Here is a 24635-nt window from a genome sequence, read left to right as displayed (position 1 = left end):
CGGAGCATGAAGGAGGAAAACCTGAAAAGTGTGATGGCACAGAGACAGGAAGCTGGAAGGCTGATCAAAAATTTGGGAGCAAATTTTTTTCATGCCAGCCTGAAGGAATGAAACCGGAATAAAATCTGTTTGGTCTTTTTTTGTTTGGTTGATTTGATGCAGATTTTCACCACAGAGCATCAGGGCCATTGTAGACGTGGAAACGCAGGGGGAAATTTCCACTTCTAAAATATCAACATGTTTTCTAATAGTAGAATAATAAAGACATTATAAAGTCAGAAATTTGTAACAAAAAAAAGAGCCAAAAGTCCTAAAATTAAAAGCTCAGATCGGCTCCAGGGTCCAGACTCGAAGCGGCCATCTTGAATCTTCTTCTTCACCGTCTCAGCTGTGATTTCTGGATCATGATCGAAGCGTTCAGGGCGAGTCTGGACCCGGGAGAACCCGTTCTGACGCAGGGAGAGAGACCGGATCTGACATTTACACTTTACAAGAGATCCAGACGTTAAACTCCTGAACGTTTTGCTTCGGTCTCAGAAAATTTACTACTTTTTTTTTAGAAATATCTGACTTTATAATCTCAGAAAATCTATTTTCATATTATTTTTCATGCAATGTTTAAATTTTAGAGAATATTTTACCATGATTTAATTGTAATATTGCAAATTTATAGCTTGCGTCAAAAAAAAAAAAGGATTTCTTTTTGCAAATGTAATTTTTTTCTATAAATTTTTTCTTGAGATTTTTTGGTTATAAATTAACACCATATATTTCTGTTTGGCCCTAATTCTCTGCTGTAGTTTATTTTTATTTTTCTGAAACAGAAACTTCAGCTCACAAAGAAACGACAAAAACATTCCTGCCGACATTCAAGTGCTCACAGGGTTATATTGCATCGCCGTCTTGCCTCGTTTCTGCTGCAACTGAACCGAAAACAAAATACTCTCACTCTTTCTAGAAAATATAAAAACACAGCTTATAGTTACGTTTAACTCCACAGCTTTTCTACCGAGCCACAGAACCAGTTCACATCGAGAAGCAGGAAGGAAAAGGAGGCACAGAAGCTTATTGCTTGACACTTAGCGAGCGCGTCGTCAGCCTGGACCAGAGCGGATCGGAACATCTGGCTCCAGGTTTCTAATGTCTGCAGTGTCGATGGGCGACGATGTAAACAAAACGTTTTCTGTGAGACGGGCTCAGTACCGCGAACAGAACCGGGTTCCTACAGGTGCATCTCGAATTAGAAGATCATCAAAAAAAAAAAAAAAAACATTCAATTCAAAAAGTGTAAACAGATTCTAAACATTTATTCTACTGAGTTCAACAAAAAGTACAAGAAAAAAAGGATTTTTGCAATAGAAAAAAGTCTTAAAGAAACTGAATGTTGTGTCCAAGAATGTTAATGGAAAGTAAGTTGGAAGGAAAAACTGCAGTGCACAACATAGACAAGCTGAAAGCTGCTGTTAAACTTGGACTTCCCAAACGCCTCAGCAGAACCACCAGCTGATCTCCGACCATGGCACGCCGCACTGATGCAGTTATTCAAGCCAAAGGAGCTCCAACCAACTGCATCCCCCAAGAAACTAGTTTAGTTTTAATCACCTTGTTTCACTTCCTGAATCGAATTATTAAAACAAAATCCATTTTTAATGATATTCTAATTTACTGAGATGTACCTGTAGTCACTGACGAAATCAAAAAGCGAAACGAAAACCAACCCTGGACTTTGACACACCTTATAAATCAGAAAAAGCTTTAGAAATCAGCTAAATAATCAATAAAGTAGTAATACAGATTTTACTGAGGTCATCAGGTACGTAACTCCAGGGACGCTCTGATGCTAAATATCTGATTCTGTAACATGAGCACCATGACGAGAAAACAAAAACATAAAAATCTGCAGTGAGATGGATTACTTTTTTACATTTTGATCTAGTTGGCGTTTCTTTCTGATGAGAATCGTTCAGCCCTTGCAGTAGCAGCCCTGTTAGGTGTTCGTATTGCTTTTAGAGCTAATGCGTCAATGCAGAGACTCGAGGCTCCTCCCACACGTCGGTACCGTTAGCTTCCTGCAGAGCAGAGTTCAGCATGTTGCATAAATGTCTGTCAGAGCAGAATAGTGGTAACTAGTGATAAATGAGCCCAGTGTTGAGTATGTTTGGAGAACATGGCTGCCTTTAATTTTCCACCTGGTTAAAGCGGGAGCAGCAACCCACTTCCTGGTTGCGGCTGCACCAGTGGAACTTGGTTTATTGTGGGTTCCCGCCTGGAGGCTCAGGTGGCTCCACAGTACCGGGCCGGCGGGGCAGAGACTCCTCTAAGACTTGCCTGCGTTGGACACGAAGGGGACCGAGCCGAACAGATCCTCCGGCGGGAGAGCTGCAGCCGGCGCCGGGTCCGTTTCCACGCCGACCGTTCGCTCTTCTGGCTTCTCTGTTTGGACATCAGCACATCGTCCCAGTTACAAACAGGAACTAAAGACGGCGTCTTGAGATAATTTCAGGGCATCTACAGGAAGTTACATTTAATATTTGTTAAATACGACAAAAAATTAGGGTAGATTAAAAAAATGAAGTTCATTTCCACACCAAAAGAAAAAAAAAAAGACTGAATTTTTTTAGATTAATCTTTAAAAAAATTCTAGAAAAAAAACTTTTGAGCTTGAAAAGCCAATAAATTGCTAGAAAAACAAAAATTTTGAGATTAATCTCAGAAATTTTCTAGAAAAAATTCTAAATTTTCTGAGATTCAAAAGTCAAAAATTTTTTAGAAAAAAAATGACATTTTGACATTTCAGAAATTTTCTAGAAAAAAAACAAGGACATTTCTGAGCTTCAATTGTTGAATATTTTTGAAATTTTTTTTATTTTGAGACCAAAAAGTTTGAGCTCAAAAAGTAAAAAATTAGTAAGAAAACTTATAAATTTTCTATTAAAAAAAAAAAAACATTGAAATTTCTGAGTTTCAATAGTTTTTTGTTTTTTTTTACCAAATAGAAATAATTTTGGTGATTCTGACAAAACAAAAAAAAAGTGCAAATTAACGTCACACAATGAAGTTAATTTACATTAAAATTAAGCGTAAATTAATTTAGGAAATGTGCGTCTTTTTATTAAATGTATAACAATATGTGGTTTCAAGTGTGAAAAAACAAATAAATAGAAAACCAAAACTAGAAATTCCAGAGTTTCAAACTTTGGTTCAAAAAGGAAGGAGAGAAAAGTTGACTTGCTTGCTCTGAGCATGTCGAACTCTCGGTCGATCAGCTCCTCCTCGGTCAGTTTGGAGAAGTTGTCTTCTCCGAACGGGTTCCAGCCCGACATGTCGGGAGGGTGGCTGAAGCTGCTGCTGCTGCTGCTGCTCTGGGAAGTCGGCGTGATACCGTCTGTGGCCAGCAGGGGGTTTCTGCTGCGCAGAGAGGAAAACAGGAACATGAGCCTCACGGATCCAGAGGGATCCAAACACTTTTCAAACATTTTCAAACTTCTCCTGCACCACATTTTGAGACAAAAACAATTTTTTTTAAATCACCCAATTTGAACAAACAATGTCTAAAGTATAAGCTTACCTTTTATCTCAATTACACAGATTCATAGGAATAATAAATATTAATCACATAGAAACAACTGAAGAAAATTGTGCCAACACCAATGACGTCCTGCTCAAATTAAGTACCTAAACATAAAATACAAAGAAAGTTTCACAAAAATACCTAAAAACAAAAAAAAAAGTGAAGTTTTCTGGCTTTTAGGAAGTAGAAATATTTTGGTGATTCTAGCTAACCTAAAGCTTGATTCAACTTCAGACAGTGCAAAACAAATAGTGTTTTTATTACATGTATGAAAATATCTGGTTCCAAATGTAGGTTTTTAATCAAACATTGGATTGCACTTTATTACATTACGCTGCAGTTCCAATATGAAGCACCTTCAGTGACTTTATACAGAAATGAAACCATTTTTTTTGTTGCTTTTTGACCAGTCAGATGTACAAGGTGAGAGGCAGACGTTTGAAAACCTAAACGTTTGTTATATTTTAGTTCAGTGTTGTTCAAAGTGAGTTTCTTTCCATATTTTGCAGCATTTTCAACAGAGGGAGTTCCAAGCCAGAGGTTAATGGGTTAAAAGTTTGGGAACCCCTGATTTAGTTCACCTTGCAACAGCTGTAGAGCAACATGAACACATAATAGTGACCTGAAACTGTTGTTTTTATCTCCTAAGTGCTGGAAAAGTTTGACAAATTACCTTAAAAATGCTTGAATGTTACTGTGGGCAAAGTGAAAATGTGTCACCTGGGGTTAGTGTAGGTGGTTTCCACAGGTGATGGTCCAGCGATGGGTCCAGCTGTGGGCGTGGCAGCACTATAAGAACCCAGAGGGATCTGGAACTCAAGAGGGGAAGACAGATAGGGAAGAGGCTGCTGAGCGGGATGATGCTGCTGCTGGTGGTGATGATGATGATGATGCTGCTGCTGCTGCTGGACAAAAGCCTGCTGGTACTGGTGCAGCTGTTAGGGAAGGAAGAGAGGGAGAAGAGGGGGACGGGAATGAAGGACGGACCATTGACTTCATGGTGCAAAAATGATGATGAAATGTTGTTAGAAACCAGTTCTGGTTCTGGGAAGCTGGGGGACATGGTGGGAGGGAGGGATGAAGGAATGAAAGTCAAAGAGCAGAAAACAGAAACTGAAACAATCAGAGCTCAACATGCAGGGAAGATCCTGAAATATTCTTCCTCTTGCTTTTTATACTCAACTCTGACGATTACTCTCGATTAATCGGATAAAACGAAAAAAAAAGGCACATTCTGCCAATTTCTGATTTAACCAATTATTAAACAATACTACAAAAAACAATAAAAGATGAAACAATTCAATTCCTTTTTTTAAATAAGGAAAACATTTTATTGAGCAAAATGCAACAACAAAGTATTTCTTTAGTGAACACTTCATTAGAAGCAACGGACGCAAAAAACCTCAGATCAATTTGTGAAAAGTCCAGCACTTTCTGCTAAACATCAATTATTACCCAATTAATACTTTGATAATAATAGGTGGAGAATATGAGATTTTTATTTATTTATTTTTACAGAATTTGACCCAGGTAAAGCTAGAACCAGGCCACTTGAGGAGTTTTGGGTAGAACATATTTACAGACAAAATTTATTTAAAATGCATTTGTTTGTACAGTTTTGTCTCAATTACTTCTCTGAATGCGTTTTTCTTCCAGCAAATTGCTTTTTTTAGTTTGTATACTCCAGTTAATTATTTGATTACTAAATTATTTGATGATTGTTTTGATAATCGATTAATCACCATTAATCGTTTCAGCCCCAGTTAATACGGAGTCCAGTTGTGGGAAATTTTATCTTATAAATCTTATAGATCCAGCTGCTCTGTTTATGGCCTCAAAAGTTCCTTGGAAAACAAACAGAATCCTGAAGACACAGGAAAACAGCAGGCAGGAAAAACAGCAACAACAATACAGATTATGAATAAAACCAAAGGTAATGAATGTGTGATTACTGTTGCATGATTACCTGGATCCAAACAGGAGTCCAGCTAACTATTAAACTATTACTAAATAAGTTGACAATTATTTTAATAATCGATTAATCGCGATTAATCGTTTATAAAAGCACATTTCAAACCTGCAAAATCTCCATATTTTTCATGCAGAGCAAGTCTACAATTACGCTGAACGCTTCCTTTAAATGTTCAGCAGGTATCCGGGGAATTAAGACCCCCCCCTTCCTGTGAACCGCCTCGTATGTCGGTGCAAAACGCTCCATTTCCACCCTCTGTTCGATCCCCCGGTGGCTTCGCTCGGACCAGATTGCTTCTGAAACAAAGCAGATGGTGCGTGTTCGGTGGGAGAGACGGGCTAAAAATTGCGCCGCCCTTACGGCGCACATTTGGGGGACCTGTGTTTGTGTGTTTGGTTCAGGAGCTGCGTAAATACGAGTTCTCTGAATGTTTGGAGAGATGGAGTAGGAAGTTTGAGCGTCTGTTTCTGATGCTGCTTGGCAGAGACCGGGGGGAGATTTGAGTGAAGGAGGACTTGCTGCCAGTTTTGGGAGCAGAGAAAAGCAAACTGGAGCCATTCTGACATTAAATGAAATATGCAGCTCGGTGATATTTCATGCTGCGCCTCCATGTGTTTCACTGTCATTTGATCAAACTATTTACTGCAGTTTTGGGTGAAATATGCCCTGAAATTCTGTCACAACTTAGACGGAGAAGCTTTAAAATGACAAAAAGAAATAAACTCAGTCTGATGGGTGTTTATCTCAAACAGGAAGGAGATCATGGATGCTTTGGCAGAACTCACCATGGCAGCGTACTGAGCCTGAGCCACCTGCTGCTGATACATCGGCTGCATCATCATCTGCTGCTGCTGCTGCTGCTGCAGCAGCAGAGCCTGCTGGTGCTGGAGCTGCAGGGACTGCTGCACGGCCTGTTGGTACTGACACATGGCGGAGAAAAGCATCGTTACTCATCCAGCTAAAAGCAGAGGTGCATAAAACAGCTCTTCATGTTCCAGATCAAAGCAGCAGGGATAATTTTAAAAAGAGGAGTGTCTGATTACTCTCCATGCATGAAGCGGCTGCTGAATTAGAAAACTCCTTCTTTGACAAACTGCTGCATCTGAAGTTGATAAAGGAGCGACACCACAGATCCTTCCTTCCTTTAGACTCTACAGACATTACTGCTCCCAACAAAGTTTTTACATTCCTGATGGTATTTGGACAATTTACTCCTTGTTAAATGACATTTCTGCTGCTGTTGCACATCTGTTTTTTCTACATTTATACTGATTTACTCCATTGTAAAGAATTTTCTGTCTTTTTCAAAACATTTTTATGTTTAAATCTGGATTTTATGGACTGTATCACCGTTTTATATTAACTGTTTTATCGACTGTAGCCCTGAGACTTTTATAAATGTAAAGTGCACTTTACATTAATAGGTTTTTTTTATATATATTTTTTTAACACTTTTGCAACTTTTCTGTGAACCTACATGTCTTTTGCTGCCATTTCACCTGCATATCTCCACTGAGAGACAATAATCATATTTCTATTGTATTCCATTATTAACAGATTAGTCTTGAATATCTTTGCTTTTCTTCGATCCATTTGAATGATAATTAAAAATTTTTTCCAGGTCTCTCTGGTTCTGGTTTATATTTTCAGTCTTTCAGACCATTTAAGCAGAGAAAGCTTGTGTTCCTCCTCTCAAATCAAAGTGCGCCGTTCCACTGAGCCACGCCTGGAACGAAACGTAAACACAACAGGAACTAAACTAACCTGCATGTCAAACCTTTACAGCCTTCATGTTTAAACCAGCAACAGAAACACCAAGTATTTTGGTCGAGTTACAGAAAAGAGGCAAAACTAACTTACAATAACATTCAGAAAGACGTGGGCGCTTGTTTAAGTAAATAATTCCTCAATATTGATGAAAAAGAACTTGTTCCACTGTAAGATTATTATACTTAGAACAAGGAATATTTCTCATGTCATAAGAGAAGCTGGTACTTTTTAAAACCAGCTCCTATAACTTGTAAATTAGTTTTGTCTTATTTCAAGTGTACTTAAGATATTTACACTAGAAAAGAGACCAAAACTACTAAATAGTAAGATTTTGTGTTCTTGTAGTGCGTTTCTGATGTTCTATTCCTCGTCCACATCTACTGGTAATAATTGTTTCTGAATAAATATAATTTCTACCAAAGCAGTGTTTGTTCTGGTGAGTGATGGCGGTTTGATACCTGCAGGTATTGCAGCTGCTGCTGCTGCTGCACGGCTTGCTGCTGCTGCAGCTGCTGGAGGCGCAGGTCTCCAGGCTGCAGCTGCTGCAGGACGCGGTGCTGCTGGCTGCCGGGCGCCGTCTGGACGGACGGCTGTCCCGATCCAGGAGTGGGAGCTGGACAGACACGAGGACGGTTTAAACTAGGGGTGTCCCAAGTTTTTCTCAGGTGGGCCAAAACGGACAGGTCAAAAGGATTAACAGGCCAAAACAATGCAAGAATAAATAAATAAATAGAAATATCAAAATATATTTAACTTACTTTTAAGTCTGATTTTGCCGTTTTTGTAAAAACTGGACGTTACTCACTGTAGATCCAAAACTTTTAACAGTTTGGACAGCCCTGCTTTAAACCAAAAGAGTAACCCAGAGGTATAAAACACACTGAGCGGGAAAGTGGCCTGACCTTTCTGGCCGTTGCTGACGGGCGCTGAAGGCACGGCCATTTTGACAGGAGTGACGGTGTTGGTGAGCGGCGGCAGGACGTTGCTGTTCGCCGCCTTCGGCCGCTGCCTGGGAGCGATGGATGTTTCTGTTGGACCCACGGAGTCGGTTATCCTGAAACAGAACCGGGACAGACGTTTCTGTTTACCTGCAGGATTCCTTCATATTCCCAAACTTTATCAGTTCTCTTTGCTCTAAGCTAATTTTAATATGAAAAATACTGAAATCCAATTTATTTATGGCTGATATTTATATCTGAATCCTGGATTAACAACACAGAAACTGGAAGGAAGGACAGAAAACAGGGAAAGGAAATAAGAAAATAAGGAAAAACTTCAGGAGGAAGGAAAGAAGAACGAACACGGAGAGAAACAAAAAAGAGAAAGGGGAAGAAAGGAAAGAAAGAAGGAAGGAAAGAAGCAAAGAAATCAGTTTGGACAATAAATGAAGAGATGAATGACAAGGAAACAAAAAACGATACAAGGAAGAAAAGAAGAAAAACAGGAACGAAGGACCAAGTAAAAATTAAAGAACAGAGGAACAAAGAAAGAGAAAGATAGATTGAAAGAAAGAATAAACTATCAAAGGAGTAAAACAAAAAAAGAGGGTCAGAATAATGTTGCCAGACAAACTATGGATGACGAGATTTAGAGAAAGAGGAAATAAATTAAATCAAACATTTTTCCAAACCTAAAAATACTGAAACAACATTCCAGACTTTAGCATTTTGTGGCGAATCTACACCGGAAGCGCAGCGCGTCGTTACGCTGATCTTCCTTTTTATTTGATGATCTCCTGCTGGGCGGAAGCGAGCGGCTCCCTACCTGGCTTTAGTCATGCTCTTCTTGGCAGCGACCTCGCTGGCTGTCAGAGGCTCAGGAAGCGACGTTGGGATGGGAGAGTTCTGGGGAAACAAAGACAGGTTTTTAAGATCGGCCTGCAGATCTGAAAAACATCCCACCGTCGCGCTGCAGCTACTTACTGAGAGGTTTGGGACTGGGCAGTCTCTTCCTGCTAGTTTAAAGGCAAAGTAGGACACCTGGTAGATGTCTGGTCTCTTCTCCTGGTCCGGCTCAAGCATATATCCTGAAACACAGTGGACACGTTAATGTGCAGCTCGCCTGTTCGGCCACACGAGGGAGCTGTTGCGCCAACATTTAAAGGACAAGCAGAGAGGCAGGATCCTGTTTAGGGAAGTGAAATCACTCAAAGCGCCCGGTCTGTCTTGACTGATGGCCCTGGACCGGTTCAAACAGGAACAAGATGTGCAACAGCAGAACAAAGACGAAGAAATCAGCTGCAGATGTTGAAAACACTTTAAAAAAATCCAGTTAATTACAGAAGAAAAAACATATTTCAGGGCAGAGGCTTAATTAAATATTTTACCTCTTTCGAAACTTAGTAGTAGCAATTTTAGCTTTTTTATTGCCTAAAAAAAATAATTCAGTTATTTTGTTTACAAGCATTTCTAATGATGTATGAGAAAAGCTTAAGAGGTTAAAAGGAAAAATCTGTAGATTGTACCAATTTCTTGATTCTTAATCGATTAATCGTCAGAACATTTGATTACTAAAATGCAGCTGCGCTCCAGTGTACTTACTGATTAAGCAGTGCAACCTGGTGGAGAACTTGGAGTTATCTGGAACGATAAAGGTTCCGTCACAAATGGCAACCTGGCTCTCCCCAAATGGAAGTGTGAAGAAACAGAGCTTGTACAACAAGCATCCGAGCGCCTGTGTGTAAAAAAAAATAAATAAATAAAACACACACAAACATTACAAACACAGCATCAGTCCTAATCATCTTCAATCTCATGAATTTTCCAGAAACATCTACAAGGCCTCAGTCGTTATCCAGCCAGCAGACGGTGACAGCTTCTAAAATATAAACGACATTAAGACGACTTTTCGTTTTAAAACGGTTCAAACTGTTTTTGTGGAAACAAAACAGACCTTATCACAAACAAACAAAACAAACAAAAAACTTAGAATTATGTCAAAACTCCATGATTTGCCAGATAAAAGTTTCCTGAAATCTTAAGTTTTTTTGAGCAAATTCAAATCAAAACAAAGAAATGATGGAAGATATTTCTAGAAGACAGACTCTGGACTGAAGGTGTGGCCCAAATTTTCAGCCGCACCGCATTCAACGTCGCAGTTTTACAGGTTATTCTTTTTTTAAATCACTGCCAAATATAGCACTATTGACTTGTAAAATAATTGACAATTTAGTAAACATAGTTATTTATATTAAGAAGAATTTTACAATAAAAGTAACTTACTGAGAAAGTGTTTAAAGTGCTTCAAAGGAGATAAAAGTTTAAACTGAAAAAAATCTCAGGATAAACTAAATGAATGAAATACTAAAATAAAATGTAAATTATAAGTTATCTTACAAAAGTAATTTATTAATCAACCACAGGAAAAAGTCATTGGTACATAGAAAAGGCTGTAAAAAAACTAAAGTTTGAAGCAACAGTAACTTTTTCAAGTGAATATGTGAAGTAATAAAGTATTTTTCACTTTGATTGATTATAAGCTTCTCAAACCAAACATTTCATTCAAATATTTTTTCTAATAATAAAATATTTTGGACTTGAAGGGAAGATTTCCTCCTGTAATATTGTAGGCAGCATTAAATTTCACATCGTCTGTTTGTTTGTCAATTACCGATTTTGAGAGGATAGAATAGAGAAAGAGAGTGGAAATAAAAATGTTTTTTTTTTCATTCTTCATTTTGTTTTTTATTATTATTCAGAACTGGGAAACACATGAATTCCTCATATTTCCAGACTGAAGAGGCCTGGAAGTAAAAACCTTCAGATAAACGTTTCACTGCAGATACAAACATGCACCAGTAGGGGGCAGAGTTTCCCCTTCTGGATTAAAATCAGTTTATAAAATCAATAGACAGAATTAAAGTAATTATAGCTTATTATTAGAAAGTGGTATACAATATAAAATAGAGCACATCAAGTAATTTTGGGAAATAATTTAAAATATGGACACAAAAACTGAACCATGGAAAGTGGAGGCAAACGGTTGCATGTTGACTGCAAGAAATGCTTCACATTAGTTTCAGTCTTCAACTTTGAAAATCTGAGATACAAACTTTTGAAACATAAAAATTCAAAGTAGATAAGATAAATATGCAGACTTTAATTAAACCAGCAGCATGACTGGGAAGAACTGAAGCTGGAAATTTTTCCTCAGAAGAGAATAAATGAGGAATCCACATGGAAAAAGCTCAGCTGCAGATAAGCAACACGCTGGTGATACAAACTTCAAAGAATTAAAACCTTTTTCCCTTTTTCCACAGTTCTGCACTCAAAAAGCAATTCCCATCTGGTGCACAACTTCAGGTCAGTTAGTTTAGAACCCAAAAGCTTTTATGCAAAGATGAGAATTACGAAGTGCACATATTGCAACTAACGATTACTGTAGTAATCAGTTATTCTCATGATTAATTCATTAATCTGATTACAAATTGCCACATTCTGCAGCGGTTTCTTTTAACTATTTAAGCCTTTTTAAATAAAATTCTAGAAAACCATTACAAATGCAAATAAAGAATTACATTTCTTTTGTTAAATAAGAAAAAAAAAACGTAAAATAAATGCAAAAATGTAGATTTTTTCAGTGAACACTTGATCATTTTGTAGGAAACGATGCATCTGCAGCTAAAAAAAACTCAGCTATTTCTGCTTGACTTGCCAATACAATGAAAGGCTAATCTGTTGATTGATTATTAATAATTGGGGGTTTTGGGCACTTCAATAGTTCTGGGTTAATATATTAGAGACAAAGGTGTTTTCTGCCCCATCTTATGTGCAAATTGCATATTTCTGTACAGTTTCGATTTAATTAATCCTTTAATTGTTTTGTTAATGTTTTTTTTCTAAGTCAGTATTCTCCATGTATTAAGATAGTGGATTATTTCAGTAATCACTTAATCACAATTAATCATTACAGCTCCGATATTCAGCATTTACTTCTAGCAGCTACTCAAACCTTCAAACACATAAAAGTCCTGGGCGGGGAATCCTAATCCTAATCTCAAACCGAGAGCAAACAGGACAGAGTTCTGGTTTGTTTCTTTATGGAGGAACGGACAGATTACTGGAGAGGAGGAGAGGGAAACGCCCCGGGCGAGCGGAGAGAGGAAGAACCTGTTGGGTCAGAGTGACGCAGAGCTTACCCAGATATCAGCCTTAGTGGTGATGGCTTTCCCTGCGTACAAGTTAATCATCTCTGGGGCCCGATATGAGAGGGTCGTGTACCTGCAAGTACAGAGACAGGTCAAAGGTCAGACTACAAAGATTTGGCTTGTTTTCCAACTCCATGTTGGGAAATATTTATTTTAAAGTGAGAAAAAAAATTACATTTTATTTAGCATTTCATTTTCTTTGGTAGGAATGTGATGTCAAAAAAAAAGTCTTGGCTACTCTTTAAAATGGTAAAGAGTAGAAAACACATCAGTCAAGCTGTGTGTGTTGAAGCCAGGAAATCGTATCAAAACATAACAATGCTCCAATAATCTCAGCTTAAAGTTAAGCAGATGGTATATCCTGTTGGGCACGGTGCAAGATCTGTGATGCTGTGGGCCTGTTTTTCTTCCCAAAGTACACAATACTATGACAGATCAGGAAAATAGAGTTTATCTGGGGGATAGTGATCCAAAACATACAGCATAGATAAAACAGAAACTGTTCATTAAACACAAAGTTAGAGAAGAAAAACTATTATTTCTCAGTCATTCATCATGTCCAAACATATGTACTTAGATTTAATTGCCTTATTTTTCTAAAAAAAAAAATTCTGTGAGAAATTGTGCTACTAAACAAACCGGTACCAGTTCATTTGATCAGTTCTTGATTTTAAATTCAAAGAACCTTTTTTTTTTGCATTTCGTCTGGTGAAGCTCGGCTGCGTTTCTGCAGGATTTGGTGATGATCTGGTCTGATTATCGAGCTGAAAAACCTTTCGATGCAGTTAGACGCGACACTCAGAGCGGTGAAACTGAAACGTTCTGTCCGTACCGACAAATATCCTGCTTCCTGCTAAAAGACTGCAGCTGAAACCAGATGTTTACATGTATATAGAAATAAAAAACACATCGGTTTATTTCACAAAGCTACAATGGCATCAGCAACTGGATGTTACTACTGTCAAAAACCACAAGACGACAGTGACAGGAAGTAGTTGGAGGATGATTTTAAGGACTTTATAAGGAATTTATTCACGTGATTTTAATTGCATTTCTTATTTATTGGTGATACCATAATTGAAATATTATGTTTCTTTTTACATTAGCAGGATATTGACAAAGTTTTGAAAACCTACTGTCAAAAATCACAAGACGACAGTGACAGGAAGTCAAATGTGTTCACCCAGTCTAGATTTACCTTTATGCATCACATCCAATGATTTAAAATGTTTTTCTTTAACATTAATGATGCTGGAAGCAAACTTGCAGGTAGAGATTTAAAGAAACGAGTCACTTTAAATCTAATAAATCAAAAATCTACCAGAATAAATCAAAGTGTTTCCTGAGTCAGGGCAGCCAGCGTTTCTTCTGACTGATCTGATGCAGACGGCAGGTTTACACACAGCCATAAACCGCTGATAAGCGCCACACGTTGCACTTTATTCCAGCTGTAAATGTGGGAAAGTTTACAGGAGAGGCCGACGGCGCGATCAGAGATTTTACTCTGTAAATATAAAACGCACAAAGGAGAGCAGCAGAGAAAGTCTGCAGCAGTGACCGCCTGATAAACCACCATTTGCAAAGGGTCAATAAAGTCTTGTTTGCCGCCGCAGGATTGATGGAGGAGTAACTGTGATGCTGCTGAGATCTGCTCCCCGAGTGAAAAACGTAAATTATGTCAATAATTCAATTCAGTAAGTGACCTGTATATATTTATTTAACACAAAGTGACACATTTCAGTCATTTATTTCTGCTAATCTCCAGGATTATGGCTCACAGCTGCGAAAGACAGAGGCAGAGTGTGTGAATGTACTCCAGGGGATATTCAGTTGTTGCTTTTTTTATTGTGAAATAAATCAAATACAGCTGATGAGATTAAGAGAACAATCAGAAAAAATAAAATGAGTGGAAGGAAAAACTATGTTCTTTACACTGCAAAGACAAAATCTTGCCAAGTATTTTTGTATAAATTCTAGTGAAAATATCTTAATACAATTGAAATAAGACAAATCTAACTTCTAAGTAAAATTTCAGCATGATAGAGGCACTTGTTTTAAGTAAATAATTCCTTAATATTAATGAAAAACTACTTGTTGCATTGGCAGAGAAATTAATTTATAACATGGGAAAAATTTTATTTTATAAGTGAAATAATCTGCCAATTTTTCATCACCATTAAGGAACTGAGGTCTTACTTCAAATGCATCAAGATAATTTACTAGAAACTAGACCAGAGATACTTGGCAGGATTTTGTGTTTTTGCAGTGTGTGAAGCTACGACGCTCGGTAGCTGCAGTCCACTCCTTGTGAATCTCTCAAACTTTTCTTGTTCACCGTCTTCTGCCGCACTTTTTCCTTCTACTCAACTTCCCATTAACATCTTGCTTCTCTAGACTGGACGTGTCGGCGCCGACACCTCTAAATTTGCAGTACCGTAATTCCGCCACACGTAGCGCTATCTGAAAATTTCCAACGGTTTCTGAAAGGGCAGACGTTGCACTTTCCAGCAAGTACCGGGTTAATACGGAAACTTCGCAGCTGCAGCTGCAGAGAGCGTAATTAATCGGGGGGCACTCGTTTAATAGACGGTATATTGCGAAAATAATTAGCTGGATATTGAAAGTTCCGGTTGTTATGGATACATGGGTAAGTATATCATCTCACAGGACATTTAAAGAACTACTTACAATTAAAATAAGGAAGATTTATTTAGGCAGACGCTCGAAAATCCGGCGCAACAGGGTAAAAGCAACGACCTCCATCATTGTTGGGCGAATTTTACTCAAATATTCTCAGAAACTGAACTACATGAGTAACAATCAACAAAAACACTTTATCACTTTGTGTTAGTTTTTTTTCAATTAAGTTACTGAAATAAAGTAACTTTTAAGGACATTCAGGTGTATTGAGATGAACCCATGAAGGAACATTTCTTTGGTAGTGAAAGCCAAGCGTAGCGCTGGTAGCTTACTTCTTTATCTCATCCTCCACAGCCGTCACTCCGTCTTTCAGTGGCAACAGAACCTTATGAGTGGAGCTGCCGAAGTCACACAGGACGTAGTTTCCCTGGTCGTTCAGGAGGATGTTTTCAACCTGACGAACAGACAAAACCTTAGAAATGCCAAAACTTTTGTTCTGACTACACCTGCAGCGTTAACACAGAGTTCGCAAAGTTCAAGCACCACAAAACCCATTTATAACCAAGTTTTCATACTTTTCCAGAGAAAACAAAAAAAAAAACTATAAAAAAAAGAACTAAAGAAGACAGTTTCAATTCACTATTTTATAATATTTATTGCAAAAATACAACAAAATATTTTAAAAGACACCAGATAACCCTGCTTGGTCACAGAAAGTTACAAAAACATATAATACCTGCGTAGACTTTACCATATATTTTTTTTACTCTTATTGAGTGATTTCTTGGACAGTTACTTTTTACTTTTACTTAAGTAAAAATATGTTGAAGTCAGCTTGAAGTTTAGATGCAGCAAATCAAACAAAACAACATCAGATGAAAGAAAATCACTAGAAAATTTTTTTTTTATGTTTAAAATAATGGAATAAAAGGAAAAAATAAAACTTAAACACCTTTCTATTTTTATAAGATAAAATTCCGGTCCATACGTCTCCAAACCGAGTAGGAGCCCTGCTCACCAAACAATGCAACATTTTCCAGCACAACAGGAAGTCCCTGCTGTTTTTTGCATGTTGTAAATGCCGTTTCTGTTTGGTGCACAGATGTTTGTGAGAAAGTGTTGTCAAAGGTTGAGAACTAAATAAATTCACATTTAAAAAAACAAACAAACGGAGGCACTCGGTTTGCAGTTTTCTGAAACTCTTCCTAGACGTCCTAACCTTAACCCAACTCAACCGAGTGGAGAATTGATTACAAGAAAAATCAAACATGTTGGCATAGAAACCAGATGTTCAAAATATATAACAAGAGCGTCTAATGTTTGCATCTGTTGTCAGCTCGGAGTTAAGGATTTGTGGGGGTTTTTTTTGCAGTCTCACTTCCCCTGGCGATGCGTGACTGGGCCTCCACGCTCTTTTGTGTCCCTGCAACGTTACGTAAGCTGTGTAGGCAGAGCAGATAGACGGCAGACAGAGGACAGGCCTCTGGAGCTGAAGGGACCGCACTGTTCAGAGGCCCGTCCAACTGGACGCAGCACAGCGGCCCACTGATGGGGAGAATTCAAACCAGGGTGGGAAAGAACCACCAGACTCCGAGCATCAGCAGAACCGAGGTGAAAATGGCTCCCCGCCAAACTCCCAGCACAAAATCCACCCTATAAAAATTAAATCAGTCGACAGCTTTCCTCTTAGTGCAGCACACTGAATGTAAAAGGAAAAGCGGAAGAACGAAGAAGAAGAAGTGAAATTAAAGCGAGGCTGCTGATCAGACAGGTTTAAATCCCCGTGTTTTTGTTTCTCATGTATTTTATGCAAATGAAAATGGATGTAGCAAATGAACCGCAGTGTGTAAATGGGTTTAGTTTACGGATCTCACGATTAAAGGCGCATTTATTCCTTCTGGAGTCGTTTTCTCAGTCAAAATACAGACAAGAGCTGGGCAATACAGCTTTTAAAAAAATAACATAAAATTTGACTTTTTTCATGCAAGAACAGTTTCTTTTCTTTTCTAAAAACAATTAATTGCAAATGACACTTTTATAAATATTTTCAAAAAGTGACTTTCATTTCACATCTTCTGCAAGTTGTACGGCAGATCTGACATGAGCAGCTCAGTTCGTCTGGTTCTTTCTTTGGAATAGACACAGTTTGTAAGGTTATTTCAAAGTCCTGATAATCTGATGCTGATGTGTTAAACGATTAATTACATCTATTAATTATTACGCATCTGTAAAGCCTGTGCAGTATAACTGCACACAATGTTCAACATTGCACATTTCTTATTTTTGGTGTTCTCATAAAATTCCAACTTTACTCATATAATATTATGACTTCATACATGCAATAACTTTACTATTATCCTAATAAAAAAACAAACAATTGTTGCCTGGCTCCAATACTCCGCTATAAAGTTGACCTAAATTCAAAGTCCAAATAATTCAAAGTTGTAAAACAGCTTGTCAAACAAGATGTCCGTCCTCAGCAACACGTTTTCATAACCACCAACAAGCTTCTGTATAACTTCGGTCGGATATTCAACCACTGAACTTGTCAGAAAATTCCCAACTTTTTCCGACTCCAAGGAAGCAGAGGAAAAACAGAAAGACATACGCTCTCCTCACCTTAAGGTCTCTGTGAATGATGGGAGTCTTGCATTGATGAAGGCGAGCCACAGCTTCACAGGTATCGCAGAAGATGTGGAGGACCTCCGCCTCACTGAAGCCCACGTTCAACCGCTGATTCATCTGCTTCACCACCTGACCCGCTGCAAAAAAACACAGTTTCAACACAATCTATCCATTTATAATAACAGTTAACTGAATATTTACATGCATTAGGGCTGGACAGTTAATCAATAACTATATATATCAATAGATAATATGTCATAGAATCATCTGTAACCAAGATGGAGGTTTATTTTGATTTTATACTTCCAGAAGGTTTCGGTACCTTTGCAGTACTCCATGAGAATCAGAACCTCCCACACGCTGTCGGAAACGAAGCTGATTGTCGAGTCCAGGTAGCGGACGATGTTCTTGTGGCCCGACAGCTCCTTCTGCAGACGGGAAAAAGAAGAGAGAGTTCAGGATGGAAGCAAGATCATATTTACCAAAATGTATTAAATGTTCTTCTAAAGGGTAGAAATCTATTTATGTAAAAATAAAAACACTTTTCCAGGGTTCTTCTTTTCTTTGGCAGACAATTTAAAGTGCAAATTAATTCAACGAAGACAAATCTAAAAAAATCAGACTAAATCATTAAGGAATGTTATGAAGAATATCATTTTTGAGGTTGGAGGAATATTTTTATTAGATTTTTGTTTTTGTTTTTTGAGGGAAAGGATAAAGTTGGGTGATTTTATTGATTAATCAAATTTTTGAAGATTTAACTTGGGTAAATCTGGACTTTTTTCACCACTACACTCCTTGGGTTTCCATAATTCAGAGCGATGTTAGCATACCCAAGGCGGCCATCTTGTTTGGCAACTTCTATTTATTTGGACTTTGAATTCAGGTGAATCCTATGACAAAACATTAGGGCTGGACTAACGTTTATTATTTATTTTAATTATGAGAATAAAGTCAAAACTACAAGAATGAAGTTGAAATAAAAGAATAAAGTTTTAATATTACCAGAATAAAGTTGTAATAATATGAGAAGTCCTAATTCTATGAGAAATCCTACATGAGAAACAAAAACTTAAAGTGAGAAATGTTGAGCATCTTGTGGAGCTACACATTTTTCTAAAGGAAATATTTCATATTTTAACACATCAGCATCAAATTAACTTGGATCCCAGAATAAATCAGAATTGTTACAGTAACAAATTCATCACGATAAACAATACATTAAATACTCAGACCCGACTCTCAACATTCATCTTAAAAATACAAAAACTCTCCTTCAGCTCCCCTCCTCTGTCATCGTTCGTCATTAATCTGCAGATTTCACTTTATTTACTCGACTCTTTAAAGTGATGCTGTTTGTCGGTAGTTAAAGAGCCAGCATGATAAATAAGTGTGGCGTGTTGTGGAAACCAACACACCTAAGGCAATGTCCCAACAGGCTGAGCTGTGTCGACGTTTAAGGTCAGCTGTGTGTGTGTGTGTGTGTGTGTGTGTGTGTGTGTGTGTGTGTAACACGTTGTTCCAGATGATGAGACGGCAAACAGACTCACTAAGCAGGCTGGATGGCTCAGATCGAGCTCCTCTGGGTCAAACGCTCATAACAACGGTCAGTCAGCCTCAGAGTATCAGAGATATTAAAAAACACGACCGTTTTAGTGCCGAAAACAGTCTGAGTGTCCCAAAGTAATCATGCGTGATAGATCAGAGTCATTTGTAGATCGACCAGGTGCATTAATCCCATGTCCGCCTGCGCTCAGCTAAAAGCCTTTCACTCTCACCAGACTGGAAATGCTGGGAACCAAACGAGGACGGAGACATTTAGATGCAACCCGATTCATGATGTAATGTTTTACTGTGAGCCACGAAGGTTTGTGCTTCTCCAGGAGCAAAAACTGCATGAACAGTTAAATCCCAGAAAACTGGTGGAAGTTATACTTTCAGATTACACACTTAACAAGCATCCTCTACTGTGAATATCTTGGAATAAGACAAAAGTAACTTGAGAAAAACTTTTTCAGCAAGATATAAGAGCTAGCTTAAAATCAATAATGCTTGAAATTTGCCAATGGAAGTAATAATGATCAATTTTCAAGAATTCTAGACTTAAAACAAACTCATAGCTTGCTGAAATGCAACTTGAAAGTTAGTATTGTCTTGTTTCGAGTGCACCAAGATACCTGAACTAGATAACAGACATTAATAGTTGACAGGATTTTGTGTTTTTGCACTGCAAGCCTTGTAAATATCTAACCGTTGAGTTAAACAGAAAACTTCTCACCATGATGGTGATCTCTCTCTTGTAGATATTCAGGTCCGGCACGTTGTTCACGTACATCCTTTTGAGAGCGCAGCGGACGCCGCTGTGGGTCCGAGCCAGGAACACCACCGAGAAGCCCCCTGGGAAAAAAAAAGTAGAAACAAAACTAATTAAAGCAAATTACCACATTTAACCAGTTGAATGGTGATGAGCAGGAAGAAACAACTCCTTCAACTTCTGAAAAATAAAGACAAATCTCATACATAACATGCAGTTATTAAGGTGGAAGTTAGGGAAGCATCTTATGAGCGTGGTTTTTCTTTTCCTGGTAATATTTTGGGGTCCCAGTAGAAACACGGGGATATTTTGTAAACACTAAGAAAATATTACTCTATGTAGCTAAAGTTTCAGAAATCTGAAATGGCAAAAGGTGTCGCACCTTAACTGAACCCTTTCAACTGCTCAGATTAATGAAGCACAGTCAGTGTTAAAAAGTTTCTATTAAGTTACGGGTGTTTTCACACCAGCTATGTTCAGTCCGCTTTAATAAAACCCCAGTTCGTTTGGGGACGTGTGAATGTGGAATCAAACTCTGATGAAGACTAACAACAGCAAACCTGGTCCGCCTAAAAAACTACGTTTCAGTTTGTTTGAAGTGAACTCTGGTGCAGTTCAAATGCATATATGAATGCATGATTTTAGACTGGGGATCGCTGCAAAATCAGGAAGTGGGCTGGAGCCCAGAGCATTGTGGGTAAATAAAATCAAACAAATGTGACAGAAATGGCTTGTCATCTTTTATCAAAGATAAAATGGGAATCCTACAACTAAACTCTGATGCAACTCTATTTTTGTTTACATTTCTTGAAGAAGAAAGTTGCGCTCTGTGTCTCCTTCAGAGGTTTTTGTTTTTTTCTCTTCAGTGGTTCTTGGTGCAGCGCCCCCACAGGCGAGGAGGGGAACTGTTTGCTCAAAGCATTTGGTAGGTTTGACAAAGTGCAGCAGCTGAAAATATAACAAATGTTGCAATTTTATATTTTGATGCCCAAACAAACCGATTCTACCAGACTACCAGGTGTGAAAACATCTTCGATACGTTTCAGGTTCTTCAGTAAAGGTCTATTTCATTGTTTGTTTGTTTTTTAGGACTTTGGGCTGCATCAGATTATCTCAAATACTTGGTCTGATGTCATTCTGGACAAAACAGAAGCTGTGATGTATAAAACTTTTATTCTGCTTCTGACAAATCAAAAACAGTTTGAGTGATACTTTTCACATACAAACAACCTTAGAGTATTTAAATAAATTCAACCTGAACTGTATTATTCTACACAAATTACAGTTTAAAAAACAGTTTGTGATCAGAGAACAAACATGAGTATTCTTGGTTTTCTCCTGCAGAGGATAGTGACGGGAGCTGGAGAGGTTCTGCAGGACAACATAGAGACTCCAGAGATCCAAAACAGAACCAGCTTTCTGCCTCCAGCCATTCCAATGATCCTCAGATAATATTTTATTGTTGCTTTTATTGTCCGTCTTATCAAAACTGAAATTAAAATCTATGTGGAAGCTCTCGACGCAGCTTTTACTGTGCCAACACAAACAGAATGACGTGTTCAGATTCAGCTCTGATTACCTCTACAGGTGTGCAGACTAAACGTTGGAGCACAGACTGCTCAGCTAATCTGCAGCGTATAAAACTGATAAGATCTATGGCAGGGACAAACGACTTCCTGAAAAAGGGGTGGACAAAAATGTGTCCAAGAAAAAATAAGTAAAAATCCATCCCAATTTTCTCTAATGTAGAAGAAAACCTGAACTCACTGGGCTTCTGTTGGTTTCTATTGTAGCTGTAAAGTAAAAAAACAGGGGACAAAAATAAAAATTGCTAGATTTTGACAGTGATGAAACGATCAGATTAATTGTGATCAATCAAAATAATCATAATAAGTTGGTACTTGATTAATCATCAACTGGAGTAGACGCTTAAAGAGTGATATGCTAAGAGAATAAAGCACTCAGAGCAATAATTAACCTAAAATACATTTTACATTTAAAATAATAAAAGCCTGGTGTGCAAATGTTAATATAAAGCTCTGCAGTTAATATGAAAACCTCAACTTTAAAGGCACTCGTTTCAGAAAAAGTTACATTTAGGGAGCTTGTAAACATATTTTAAGAACTAATTAATTTTTAAGTTTTATGCCTCCAGAGTACTTAACTAACAGCAGCAGCAGTGACGTGCGTTTATCTGCAACTAAACACACTGAGGCAAAGTGTTTGCTTGTATGTAGCTACAATAGTGAGTGAAACAGTAGCACACTTTATCAGATTAGGGATGCTGATGTTGTTCTGCAGCACAGAGCCGGCAGATAATGAGACAAGGATCAATGTTGCTCTGAAGGGGCTGCAACAGAGAATAAGCAGCTCAGAGAAACCATGAGAAACTTTAACTCCGATGGCTCGTATCTGTTCTCATTTGGCACCGGGAAGCATCACAGATGACAGAGCTGCATGAAAAGGTTGCAGAAATGAGAGCAAATCTGAGCTAATGCTTGGAAAACAATACCACAGCTTGATTTTTCCAAGTTTCGACAAACGCTACGGGAATCTGTAGGTGCAGAAAACTTGTATTAGCCGAACGTTGAGAACCTGCTGGTAGAAGCCCATTGATTTACTTCGTGTTCCCGGGATCGCTTAGTGGTCAATTAAACGGCTAAATCCAGCTTTAATAGATTTTCTGACGACACTGTTGAGTACAGCACAGTTTAAAAACTTCAATCTAATGACGTCGTCTTACCTTCGTCCGTCCCGAATAACACAAAACATGACTCGTTTCCTTCTTTTTGTCAAAATTCATGTTTACATTCAATCATAAAAATCCTAATAAAGCTTCTCAGGTTTTAACTGGATGGATAAAAATCATCAGGTCAGAACCAAGGTGGATTAACACACTGCAAAAATATTTAAATAAACCACCATTTAACATTTTATTGCTTAAAATGTGATCATTAAATCTGCATTTCTGTTGAAGTGTGAGAAGGATTAAATCAAACTAGTGCTGCAACATAAATATTTTACCAAATCGATTATTCTGATCATTAATCTTAAAAATAAAGTACATTCTGCAGATTTTTCATTTAACCATTTAACCTTTTTTTTTTTTACATATTTGAAATACATTAAAACTTGCAAACAATTACTTTAAAATAAAATGGACATTTTAGTGCCTAAAATACAATAACAAAGCAGCATGTTCTGAGCATGTTGTTCTTTCAAAAATACCCGACTATAGTGCTAAAAAAAATAAAAAATCTCTAAGGGAAAAACAACAGACAGCAAGATATTTGAGGTGAAATGAAAAGTGTCCAATTGAAAACCTTGTAAACATGATAAAGGTGAAAAAAAAAACCAGAAATTTTAACATTTCATCCCCTGTTCTCCCTCCAAGCTCAAACTACGTGATCATGATCCACCTGAATCAAAGCTTTGTGTGCTTCCTTGACAGAGACGTCGGTTCCAGATGTAGTAAATCAACGTTAGAGCAGAATGGAGACAAGATGTGGTGGCTGATGGATGTGATGGATTTTATAAGGCGAAATCCATTTAGCCGGGCGGAGAGCCAGGAAGCAGAAAGCAGACGGCTGTTTGAGGTTGTAATGACAAGATGTAGGGGGCGCTCTAATCCTCACTGAAATCTGCACAATTTAAAGGTTGTTCTCAGAGCAAAATGATGCCTAAAAAGATTTAACCCAACCTTACAACTGGATAATAGTACAATCAGCATCAGATGGGATTTACAGCACATCCAAAGGTTGGATCCAATAAAAAGTCAACAACCTAGAACCATAAACCGAGCATAAACAGCTTCAGTTTTACATTATAAGCTCTCCTGGTGTTGTAATATTTTATAAAGTGAAAATTTGACAAATGAAGGACATGGCCTCAGCAGAAAACGCCACCAGACTTTTTATCTTTTGGATCCATACTTTGCTCACCTTACTCAGCCTTCTTCATTGTATTTTCCTCCACAATAACAACTTCATTAAAATAAAATTCTACAACAGGTAAGACTGGCACTTGTCCAGCATAATACCACAACAAAATTTAAGACCAAGGATTAAAGTATTTAAGACCAAATTGCAATTTTTTTTAATGAATTTAAGATACTTTAAGGCCTTCATTTTAGATGCATGAGACATTAATGATGTTTGGATATCCAGATTAGGTCAGGCTGGTGCTGGACCACCGTGTTTAAAATCTATTAAACCTCCGACTCCAGAGTTTGTGTTGCACCGAAAGCGGCTCGTAGATCAGTGCTAAGTAGTAGCAGCGTCAACAGTTTTCAGAGGAGCTTTAGTCACTCCAGGGGATAAAAACTGACATTTCTGGGGTCCGTTTGTGGCTCTTAGCCACAGCTTTGTGTTTCCCACACTAAATATGACTCTCTGCAATCTTAACCCAAGTAGCACCAAACTTTTGCTTGCACATGGTCTCTTATGGGTTACAACAGAAGTTAGCAAGTGGAGAAGATGAACGTTGTCCTACCAACCAGTGATGAATTGGCACTTAAAGATAAATGCAAAAAAACAAAGCCATCTAGCAAGGGTATACTAGCAGCTTGTTGCCCGTAGCCTCAACCACCAAGTCACAG

General features: G+C 37.9%; 1 protein-coding gene across 2 annotated transcripts in view; it reads right to left on the bottom strand.

Annotated features, from left to right (window-relative positions):
- Nucleotides 1–24635, bottom strand: part of bmp2k (BMP2 inducible kinase) — a 53831-nt gene that overhangs the window by 8327 nt on the left and 20869 nt on the right. Inside the window, exons 2-15 of one of the 2 annotated variants that reach the window (XM_008417764.3) lie at nt 20003–20121; nt 18047–18152; nt 17719–17861; nt 15432–15553; nt 12451–12532; nt 9854–9986; nt 9236–9339; nt 9078–9157; nt 8216–8367; nt 7772–7926; nt 6329–6463; nt 4292–4506; nt 3233–3408; nt 2329–2433 (exon numbers count right to left, since the gene is read on the bottom strand). In XM_008417764.3, the coding sequence (XP_008415986.1) occupies nt 2329–2433; nt 3233–3408; nt 4292–4506; nt 6329–6463; nt 7772–7926; nt 8216–8367; nt 9078–9157; nt 9236–9339; nt 9854–9986; nt 12451–12532; nt 15432–15553; nt 17719–17861; nt 18047–18152; nt 20003–20121 (1827 nt within the window). The remainder of the gene's footprint in view (nt 1–2328; nt 2434–3232; nt 3409–4291; nt 4507–6328; nt 6464–7771; nt 7927–8215; nt 8368–9077; nt 9158–9235; nt 9340–9853; nt 9987–12450; nt 12533–15431; nt 15554–17718; nt 17862–18046; nt 18153–20002; nt 20122–24635) is intronic. The other variant, XM_008417765.3, reaches the window with a different exon arrangement.

This window comes from Poecilia reticulata, chromosome 9 (assembly GCF_904066995.2).
Source record: "Poecilia reticulata chromosome 9, P_reticulata-male-v2, whole genome shotgun sequence".
Classification (NCBI taxonomy): Eukaryota; Metazoa; Chordata; class Actinopteri; order Cyprinodontiformes; family Poeciliidae; genus Poecilia; species Poecilia reticulata.
The sequence above is the reverse complement of the archived record's forward strand: the minus strand, read 5'-3'. Positions and strand labels throughout refer to the sequence as shown.